Here is an 11,263-nt window from a genome sequence, read left to right as displayed (position 1 = left end):
CAACAGACCCATTTTTGGGTCGGTTTCAATTAGGGTTGCAAGTTGGGCGGGTTAGCACAGCCCAACCCGATTCCTACCCGATTTTTTTTAGGCTGGGCTTTCAGTTTTAGAAGTTAGGGTTGGGAATTCTCAATCTGGGCTTAATTTGGGTTGGCATCGGCCCTTTCGGCAACTACTTGCGGCCAATGTTGTTAAAGGTATGCCTAGGCTCGAGGCTCAATTTTAGCGCCTGTTGTCATCCCAGACTCACTGATGTTTACTAGGCGTGCGCCTTGGTTGCGCTTCATCCTGTTTGTGAGGTGCGCCTAGGCACGCTTCACTGATAGTTGTTTAAAAAAATACGATTGTTCTATTTCTTAAGCCAAAAAGGGTACTTTTGGCAACTTAATAAACAAAAAAGAAAGCTCAATCATATAATATAAGGAACTTTTGTTCAAAAGAATAAAAAAATAAGAAAGCCCAAGAGTCAAAGTGTTAACTGAACAACGATATAATAAGATTGTGAGACGAATACAAAGCCCTAGTTGCAGAGATGAACGATGAAGCCACGTCAGTTCTTTCTTTTCTTTTTCTTTTTCTCTAGATCTCTCTTCTCCTCTAGATCTCTCCTCCTCTAGATCTCTCCTCTCTTCTTATCTTTGTTTACATCTCTCTCTTCGTCTAGTTCTCTCATCTCTCTGTCTTTTGTTTTTTTGCTCTGTTTTTTTTTTTTTTTTTTCTTGTTAACAATTTTTTTTTTTTTTTTTTTAACATATTTATTTCTTTTCGTGCTGTGTTTTGCCATTCAAAAAACACATTTTGCTTTGCCTTTCAAGAAAACAAATTTGTGCTCTGTTTTATGGTTGTTGGATGCTTATATAGTTGATGGATTTACTTTTTTATATTTGATATTAAGTTTTAGAATATTGATATGACTTATGAAATATGAATGTTATTATGGTAGTTTAAATTTTCAATTATGCGCCTCACTTCACTCAGGCGCACGCTTCGCTGTGCGCCTCTCGCCTAGGCTTCAAAGGACCTCTAGTGCCTTGGTGCGCATTGGGCCTTTAATAACTATGCTTGCTGCCCTTTCGGCAACCCCCAAAGAATTTTTTTTTTCCTTCTCAAAGAAGAAGCCACCACCACGTGCCGCTGCCTACCTCCTCCTCTGCCGACACCGTTTCCCTCCTCTGTCGCAACTGTCTTCCTCCCCTCCTCTGCCTCTGCCTCTTGCTTCTAAACTTGTTGCTAGGTTTCTAAATTGGGTATCTTATTTCTCTTGGCGGAGAGTTATATAGCTGACTACCCATTCTCATTTGATTTTGTCATCCGGTGGCTCAAGAGCTGAGCCCCAAGTAATTGATTTAATAGATTAAGGGTCGAACTCATCTTTCATTATACAATATTTGTATAATCTTAAATTTGGGTTGTTTGGCTGTGATGGTGTGGTTGGGAGTGGGTGATGAGAAAAAAAATGATGTAGGCAAAGGGTGTTGTTTGGTTGTGATTTTTTTTTTTTAACAGATCTTTAAATTGATTGATGGCGAAGAGTATTGACTGATGCAGATAAGCGGTCGTGTTGTTTGGCTTTGATTGTTTGTTTTGGGGGTGGGTGATGAAAATATATATATATATATTTGGTCAACTATATTTGAAACTCAAATTAAAGATTTCAAATCTTTTTATTTTTCTTGTTTGGGAGAGAAGAAAGAGGGGCTGAATGTTTCTAGGGTTTGATGAGATCCTTTAGATGCAAGAATGGACGGTTAAGATTAACTTATAATTTTTTTTTTTAAGGATCAATTGTGGTGAATATGTGTAATACGCACGTAGGAGGGAGATTAAGCTGCCCAATCTGAAAAGGTAAGTAATACATTGTCTTTTCAATACTAAAAAATATCAGTAATAGTAATAATATAAAAAGAAGAGAAAAGAGAGAATTGCGTAAAGGCTTGAATGAGATGAATTACCCATTCACAACTCTAGTATTTATAGATAAAATGAGCACATGCTCATATTACAAGAAAGGAAACAAAATCAAATCATTGCATATTCTATGTCTAGACATATGCGTAAATAAAGTCAAATACATGATTAGTGGCTATCATATCTCACAGATAATATGGTAAATCACATCCCATGATTTGGGCCTATCATATCTCGGCTATTATGGTAAGTTATACCATAAATCGTGGTATCATAAATGCTAACACTCTCCCTCAAGTTGGTGCGTGGATATCTGAAATGCCCAACTTGGACAATGCATTCTCAAACACAATCTTGCTGACGCCCTTTGTAAGAATGTCTGCAAGCTGCTGAGAGCTTGTGACAAATGGAGTGCAAATTTGACCAGAGATGATCTTCTCTCGAATGAAGTGACGGTCCACCTCTATATGCTTAGTCCTGTCATGCTGAACAGGATATGCTGCTATACTAATGGCAGACTTGTTGTCGCAGTAGAGTGAGAATGAAAGCGACACTGGAAGGCACAAGTCTGTCATCAAGGTTTTCAGCCAAAGCAACTCACCTACCCTAAGAGCCATAGCCCTATACTCTGCCTCTGCACTAGATCGAGAGACAACATTTTGCTTCTTACTGCGCTAAGTAACCAAGTTACCACCAATAGTGGTACAATAACCTGAAGTAGACCTCCTATCTGAAATTGATCCTGCATAATCAGCATCTGTCCAAGCCTCAACACGTAAGTGACCATGATTAGCAAACAAAATACCACGGCCTGGACACCCTTTTAAGTAGCGAAGAATCCGAATAGCTGCATCAAGGTGTGGGGCATGAGGAGAGTGCATGAATTGACTCACGACACTCACGGCATAAGCAATGTCAGGTCGAGTCATGGATAAATAGATGAGCTTCTCCACAAGTCGTTGATACTGACCAATATCTGACAACAACTCCCCCTCAGAATCAGCCAACCGATGATTCTGCTCAATCGGAGTATCAGCAGGACGAGCGCCAAGCTGACCAGAAGCAGAAAGCAAGTCAAGAACATACTTGTGTTGAGAGATGAAAATGCCAGTCTTGGAGCGAGCCACCTCAATGCCCAAGAAGTATCGTAGGGGACCAAGATCCTTAATCTCAAACTGACGGCCAAGATAGCTCTTAACCTCATTAATTCCGGTAGTATCATCGCCGGTAAGAATAATATCATCAACATACACAATGAGAACAACTGTCTTACCGTCTGAATGACATAAAAACAAGGTATGATCAGCTGCACTTTGATGGAAACCAAACTTGAGCATAGTAGTGCCAAAGCGATCAGACCAAGCTCGAGGAGACTGCTTGAGGCCATATAGAGAACGACGAAGACGACATATCATACCAGAATGAGCAGGAGAACGAAAGCCCGGAGGAGGAACCATGTACACCTCCTCCTGCAAATCACCATTAAGAAAGGCATTCTTGACATCTAACTGAAATAGAGGCCAAGATCGAATTGCAGCAACGGAAAATAATACACGAATGGTATTCATCTTGGCAACAGGGGCAAAAGTCTCTTGATAATCTATGCCATAAGTCTGAGCATAACCCTTGGCAACCAATCGGGCCTTGTAACGAGAAACTGACCCATATGGATTATGCTTGACTGTAAACACCCAACGATAACTCACAGCCTTTCGTCTAATAGGAAGCAGAACTATGTCCCAAGTCTGATTTTTCTCAAGTGCTTGTAGTTCTTCTGTTATAGCATCACGCCATTGAGGTTGTGCTAGCGCATCTGTAACACTGGAAGGAACAGGAACCGAGGCAACAAAAACAAGAAAAATCCGATAGGAGGGTGAGAGAGCATAATCAGAAACAAAATTAGAAATAGGGTAAGTACAAGAACGTTTATCCTTTCGAAGAGCAATGGGGCGATCATCAAGAGAAACAATAGCTTGAGAAGGCGGAGCTGGTGCCGAAGGAACAGGGCAGTCGATCGTGGGAGTAGAAGCTTGTACCTGTTGTCTCCGATTATAAACCTGTGAAAAAGGAACAATTCCCCCTGCTGGAGGGGTATCACGAGGAGGAATTATAGAAGAAGAAACAGGTAATGGTAGAGGAGTTGAAGACGGAAGAAGGTGATCATCCATTATATTCAATGGGAACCATTCACTCTGAGAACCAACTGAACCACTATAGTATGGTGTATGCTCAAAGAAAGAAACATCCATGGATATAAATCGCCGACGACTGGGAGGATGGTAACACCTATAACCTTTTTGAGAGTGAGAATAGCCCAAAAACACACACTTCAAAGCCTTGGGGTCAAGCTTTGTACGAGTTTGCCCCAACTGCTGAACAAAGCACACACACCTGAAGACTCATGGAGGAATCAAAAATAGAGATGAATTGGGATGTAAGATTGAGAGTGGGGCTGCAAAGTTAAGAATCCTAGAAGGAGTCCTATTAATTATGTAAACAGCGGTAAGAACGGCGTCTCTCCAAAATGACTGGAGAACATTTATGCCAATGCAGATTACTCTGGCTAAGTCAAGGATGTGGCGATTCTTTCTCTCAGAACGACCATTCTGTTGAGGAGTTTTAACATTAGCCAGCTGATGCGCAATCCCAAATTCTGTACATAACTGTTATACCTCCCCATAAGTGTACTCTGTACCCTGGTCAGATCGGAATTTTTTTATGGTACGACCAAATTGAGTCTGAACCATTGTCATAAAATTTTTAAAAATGGTGTATACCTCATTTTTGGTTTTCATAAGATAAACCCAAGTAACACGACTATGATCATCAATGAACAATACGAAATATCGAAATTCAAGACTAGAAGTAACTGGGCAAGGACCCCACAGATCTGAATGAACAAGATCAAAGGGTGTTAAAGCAGATTTATTACTACTAGCGGGATAATTGGAACGAATATGTTTAGCCATATGATATGTTTCACAGGATAAATCTGACACTGTCACGTTACAAAATAAGGAAGGAAATAAATGTTTCAAATAACCAAAAGAAATATGTCCTAAATGCATGTGCCAACGCATAAGCTGGGCTTTATTAGATGAAACAATATTAGAAAATGAAGCTGAATGTGCTTGCAGTGACAAAGGAGCATCCAACAGGTATAAACCGTTCACTTCACGCCCACTGCCAATCGTCCGTTTCGACACCAGATCCTGAAAAATACAATGAGAGGGAAAGAACGTTACACTACAATTTAATTGTTTGGTAACGCTACTAACAGAAATAAGATTTGTAGTCAACTTTGGAACATGAAGTGTATTTGACAAAGTTAATGAAGGAGTAACTGATATGTGACCCTTCCCAGCAATGGAAGATGGAGAGCCATCCGCAAGGCGGACCTTGCGTTGGCCAGAGTAGATACTATAAGATTGGAAGAGTGAGGACATACCAGTCATATTGTCTGAAGCACCAGAATCAATGATCCATGGTGTTGAAGATGTAGATACGCTACGTGCAGACCCAATAGTACCTGAGTGGGCATAAGTGGAGGTTGGTTGAGATGATGCCTCCATTGGTTGAAGAATTGCTTGAACTTGTCCAAATCAGCTTGAGTCAAGGTAACTGTGGCAGAAGATGTAGAGGCAGGGTTGTCAGGAGTTGACAACGAGACTGGTTGTGTAACAGAATGTGCAGAGGATTGAGGCTGTTGTTTCTGTTGCGGTGGACGTCCATGTAGAGCATAACAACGAGATTTGATGTGACCAATTTTTCCGAAATAGTCACACCGTCCACGTTGTCGTCCCAGAAGAGGACCGGTGGTAGTGCTCTGAACTGACTGGGATGGTGAAGTTCCTAAAAGGTTGGGAATCCGAACTGCCATAGCAGAACGATCAACAGAAGCAATACCTAATGGATGAGTCCGGCGGCTCTCACCTGACAACACATAGGAATATGCATCCTCAAGAGTAGGGAATGAAGATAAGCCCAATAAATGAACACGAGCATACTTAAACTCGTCGTTCAACCCGGTAAGAAACTGAAACACTCGATTCTTCTCTACAATTCCTGCATATAAAACTGCATCATCTGGATCCTTCCAAGAGTGGAAGGAATCATAATATGACATCTCCTCCCAAATAGCACGAAGCTTGGCGATGTAACCTGAAACGGTCAAGTCACCCTGAGAAATCCTGGTGATATCTCGCCCCAGCTGGAAAATTCGTGCATTATTTTGCCTCTGAGAATAAGTGCGTTGAACTGAATCCCAAATCTGCTTAGCAGTCTTCATAAACATATAGCCAACAGCTATGTTTGGTTGCATCGAATTGACTAGCCAAGACATATCCATAGCGTTATCTGCAAACCATTGTGGATATGCCTTCTCTGACTCAGCTGGCTCTTTCTCAGAACCAGTAATATAGCCAATCTTGCCTTTGCCACCAATGAACATCTTGGCAGACTGTGCCCAAATCAAGTAGTTGGAACCATCCAACTTCACTGTGGTGATTTGAAGTCCTGGATTTTCTGATGAGTTGGTGGGAAAAATGGCACCACCACCTACAGAACGTTGCCAAGAGAATTAACAGTCGAGGATCCTGAATCTGCCATAATCTATCACACGACAATAAAAAGAACTCCAAAAACACCACAAATTCTGTTCATAAATCAAAGGGTCTCCTCAGACCATAAACAATGTCTCCTCAGACCATTCCCAAAAAATCCAAATACATACCTTTTTTAAGGAGCGCTGCCCGCTTACATATAGCCAGACAGCTTCCTTCTTAATATTCGGAACCTCTTTGTAAACTAATTTTTTTTACCTAAACCCTTCTAGGTGTTGGAAACCAACTATCCTAATTTACCCAACCCTAGAAGAGTGAAAAAGAAATTGTAAAACTTAAAAATACTTGTTTTCGATCACAAAACAGCAACACAGAAAAACATGTGTAGGCAACGTCACACGATGTCACAAACAGCCTAAGGTAGTTATCGCACAAGTAGCAAGGCTGCTGAAAGGTGTGGAAAGGTGTTGGCTCTGATACCAAGTAGAAATATAAAAAGAAGAGAAAAGAGAGAATTGCGTAAAGGCTTGAATGAGATGAATCACCTATTAACAGCTCTAGTATTTATAGATAAAATGAGCACATGCTCATATTACAAGAAAGGAAACAAAATCAAATCATTGCATATTCTATGCCTAGACATATGCGTAAATAAAGTCAAATACATGATTAGTGGCTATCATCTCACAGATAATATGGTAAATCACATCCCATGATTTGGGCCTATCATATCTCGGCTATTATGGTAAGTTATACCATAAATCGTGGTATCATAAATGCTAACAGTAATATATATATATATATATATATATATATATATATATATATATATCTTTGGCCTTTACAATGATATTTTTTAAAAGAATTTAAAATTAAATTCAAATAGGGAAAAAGAGAAAAGTTATTTTGGAAAAAAAAAGAAAAGAAAAGGGTTGACCCAGAGCTCGACTTGTGAATTTTCGGATTGGGTCTCACGGGTTGAAGCCTAGGTTTGGATTACATCGGGTTGGCCCAACTCAACCCGAAGTTGGGTTGAGGTTGGGCCGGGCTGGGCAGGCCCAAGTTACACCTCTAGTTTCAATTGAGTAGTTCCTCGACTTGACTTGACCTTAGATTAATTAATTAGAGTTGACTAGATCATGTAATTTGACTAGTTGACAAGGGTAGACCATTAAATCTATTGTATAATTTGACTATTTAAATTAATATTAGATTATAACCAAATATGATATTTAAATTCAAATTAATATGAGCATGTATGGATAAGGTACAATGATAAAGCATATAAGTAAAAACTATTCCCTCTATCCCAAAGGAGTTGGGTGCTTTCCAACTATTTTGGGACGGAGGGAGTAGATAATATGTCACATGTGGCAGGATAATGAGTTAATTAATTGTTCTTACTAATGATAAAGAAGAATTTTAAAGTGAAATCCTAGATATGGTGAGAATAACAAAAATAAATTTGACATAATTGATTACTACAACAACAACCAAACCTTTAGCATGTAATCCTTGCGAGCCTAATTGAGACATTGGTAAATTTCGTGTGATCCATTTCTGCTCAGCGTGCCTTGGCTGGGCATGCTATTCCTATAACTCGCAGCACATAATGTGACCCAGTAACCATAGAACTTTTGCATCAACAGCCCGAAAAAAATGATCTAAATTTAGAATTCTGGTCGCATTATGCACTGCAATATGTGGAGGAGCAGAAAATTGAAGAGTATGTAAACTTGCACATTCCCATACCTCCTGCTTTCTGTACACTATGGACTTCCCATGTGCTTTCGTAGGAATTATCTTCCATCCTCTCTTTGTTTATATGGTTTATTTTTCAGTTGACTCATTTTCTATGAAGTGTTTGATTTAGTTCCCCCTTCAATATATTGAGACATATTTGGCAGCTTCGTATCAACATTGTTGCAGTTACTCTGATGAAAATATTCGATTAACTTATTTATGTTACTTTGCATTATATTTTGGATAACATGCTTAATTACGGTTCTACGCCACATACCAGAATTATATGAATACTCTAGTTAGGATGTTTGAGAGTATGAGAAAGCAAATGATATATCAAATCATCTGACATTTGATGCCCAAGTCTGTGTTATAAGTTCCTGTATTCATGGTAGCAACCACTTTCTTTACTTGAACTCAATTTATCTTTCAAGTGGCCTGCCTGATCTCCGATGAGGCTTTTGCTGTTGGTACTTGTAAACCATAAGAGCAATGGCGATGAGCCCAAGTAGCATAGGATGGACATGGTTAGCTCTTCTATATGAGTACGTGGAGAACAATTTCTGGATCCGCTACTAATAAAGATGAAAACATAGAGTAGGAGAAGTTGCATGATATTGTGATTGTCATAGCTGAAGGTTTTGCACATATACACGGAATACTGCCAGCAGCGGATAACCCATTGTGACATAGAGCCTCAAATTGTTCTTCTGAATGTGAGCTTCTGCCCTAAGGTGGCTGATTCTGGATTGGCGAAAGATCTGTGACCAAGAGAAATTAAAATCCACCTGACACTCACAGGAGGTATAGGGACTCCGGGATATGCTGCACCACGGTTTGGGATGCCATTTCCTGTCACTCATAAATGCAATGTTCACAGTTTTGGGATGCTTTTGTTTGAGATGTTGGGAAGGAGAAAAAAACCTGGATTTAAATCTTCCTTATAGTCAGAAATTATTTCCGAAATGAGTTTGGGAGAAACATGAGAAATGTTGATACATTCCTGTTACCAACAAGAAGTGTGTCCGGAACTCCAGAATTGATGAAGATAGACTGTGGAAGGAGGCAACGGTGGTCAGCACGGCAGAGAGGGTGGTGCTCTATAGGGCTTTGTGGTAAGAAGCACAAGAGAAGTTGGGTCATGTTTTTGCATCTTCACAAATCTTTGTTTGTGGAAAGAGAAATGAAAAAGGAATCACCAGGGAATTTTGTCAAAGTATTCTCTCTCACAACAGGGTTTCTTTGCCTATTTGCCGGATAGGGATTGAACAAAATTTCATGGAAATGAATATAAATTCACATACTTCTCAATTTTGCATGGAATTCCATATTCATCCCCCCTATAACAGGAAGAATCCACAAAAATTTTCTTCTTAATTTCCTTTCTTTTGAGGGGTTGACCTCATTATAGCTTTCTTCTTAATTTCAAACTTCTCAACCAAACAGAGTAAACTAACTTCTTTCTGTTTCCTTCTTTTGTTCTCTCTAATTTACATAGCATACTCCAACAAAATCATCAGAATGAACTCCTACTAGGGATCTCCTAAACCTGATTGATTAATCAATCAACTTGTTGAAGCTTAGCATGAAAATGACTTTAAAACACTCATTCAAATTGCTTCCAAATGCAAGTGAGAATGAGATTTTTATAGGATTTAATTACTGAATGAAGCAATATCTCTCTATTAGTTCACATATGAAATGCTGCTGCTACATAAAAATTTCCAGTGATGATGATATTCATTATTTCTATACGTGTAAATCTTTCCATTTCTTTCATCTCTTCGATGTTGCCACAACCTCCTCCTACGCCTCTATTCATGGCTGTGCCTATTATACCAAAAAAAAAAAAAAAAAAAAAAAAAAAAAAAAAAAAAAAAAATTTGTCCAAATCCCAGTCCAAATCAAGCTGCTGCTTCACTACTTATTTGATCGGTCGCTCAATTGATCTATCCTGGTTTTTATTTTTACTATGCACCTTTTCACCAAAAATGTATTATGCAGTATTGTTTTGGGTTCAGTTGTAGCGTTTTTTTTTTTTTTTATCTATTTGTAATTTTGTACATGGAGTTTCTTTGTACATCCTTGTTCGTTACTTTGGTTGGACAAGAGGTGGTGATGGCAACAGACGGGTATGGAGCATTTTGCCTAAATCCATTACGAGATGAGTGTACACGGGCATGCTCCGATCCGCTCCGTTTACATTTTATTTTTTATTTTTTATTTTTTTTTCCTGTATAAATAAATTAATAACATAAGGGATTTTTACGTATAAATGGAGTTAGTGAGCCATCTCGTAATGGAGTTAGTGAACATAATTATTTTCACAAAAATGAGTTTGACCTAAATGATGACATGGCACATGAAGTTTTACTGTTTAAAATTTTTGTTGCCTAAAATGCCCTTTTCCCTATTCCAATGCATTTACCTTATTACCCTTGTTTAGAAAACATGGTGCCTGGAGGCCAAAAAATGGTACCTTCAGTTTAAAAACGTGGTACCTTTAGAACAAAAGTGGTTCCTTCGTAAAAGAGACTTATTTTTGCAATTGAAAATGGCATTAAATCCTACACCGCTAATTAAGTTACATATTACATCCATAAACAGCTCCATTAGTGTCATGAATAACACAAAATATTCTCCAAGCTAGCTAAGCGAGTATTTAGAAAACATGGTACCTGGAGGCCAAAAAATGGTACATTCAGTTCAAAAACGTGGTACCTTTAGAACAAAAGTGGTATCTTTGTAAAAGGAACTTATTTTTGCAATTGAAAATGGTATTAAACCCTACACCGCTAATTAAGTTGTACATTAGATCAATAAACAGCTCCATTAGCGCCATAAATAACACAAATATTTCTTAATTATCATCTACTACATCTAAATAGTTGGTATGGTAGATTTTTTTTTTTTTTTTCGCACCATTTTAATCTGAAAGGCTGTTTGGGACTTTTGAATAACTATTTCAATAATGCAATTGTTAAAAAAATTATGGTATCCAAAGATCATGTTTGATATGGATCTGGGTCATAATTAAATCTTTAGAATTT

The 11,263-nt window shown here is 38.6% G+C and overlaps 1 protein-coding gene across 1 annotated transcript; it reads right to left on the bottom strand.

Moving 5' to 3' along the window:
- Positions 1 to 4,307: 4,307 nt before the first annotated feature.
- On the bottom strand, positions 4,308 to 8,280 carry LOC132281274 (uncharacterized). The gene is made up of 8 exons (XM_059782991.1): positions 8,223 to 8,280; positions 6,287 to 6,465; positions 5,908 to 6,178; positions 5,502 to 5,841; positions 5,187 to 5,415; positions 5,013 to 5,120; positions 4,581 to 4,646; positions 4,308 to 4,514 (listed from the first exon to the last, which is right to left on the bottom strand). The coding sequence occupies exons 1-8, from the start codon at positions 8,278 to 8,280 to the stop codon at positions 4,308 to 4,310; spliced, it is 1,458 nt and encodes a 485-aa protein (XP_059638974.1).
- Positions 8,281 to 11,263: the final 2,983 nt, after the last annotated feature.

This window comes from Cornus florida, unplaced genomic scaffold, assembly GCF_030987335.1.
Source record: "Cornus florida cultivar Cherokee Brave unplaced genomic scaffold, ASM3098733v1 CherokeeBrave_3.0.0_Hap2_Chr11, whole genome shotgun sequence".
NCBI lineage: Eukaryota > Viridiplantae > Streptophyta > Magnoliopsida > Cornales > Cornaceae > Cornus > Cornus florida.
This window is presented reverse-complemented; position numbering and strand designations above follow the sequence as displayed.

Bases quoted from the DNA above. Each gene is read 5' to 3' on its own strand.
- LOC132281274 (XM_059782991.1), bottom strand. From the start codon at position 8,280: ATGGAAGATAATTCCTACGAAAGCACATGGGAAGTCCATAGTGTACAG. The intron at 6,466-8,222 runs GTATGGGAATGT...AACGTTCTGTAG, and splicing joins TAGTGTACAGAAAGCAGGAG to GTGGTGGTGCCATTTTTCCC. The intron at 4,647-5,012 runs GTTTCATCTAAT...ACAATGGTTCAG, and splicing joins CAGCTTCATTTTCTAATATT to ACTCAATTTGGTCGTACCAT.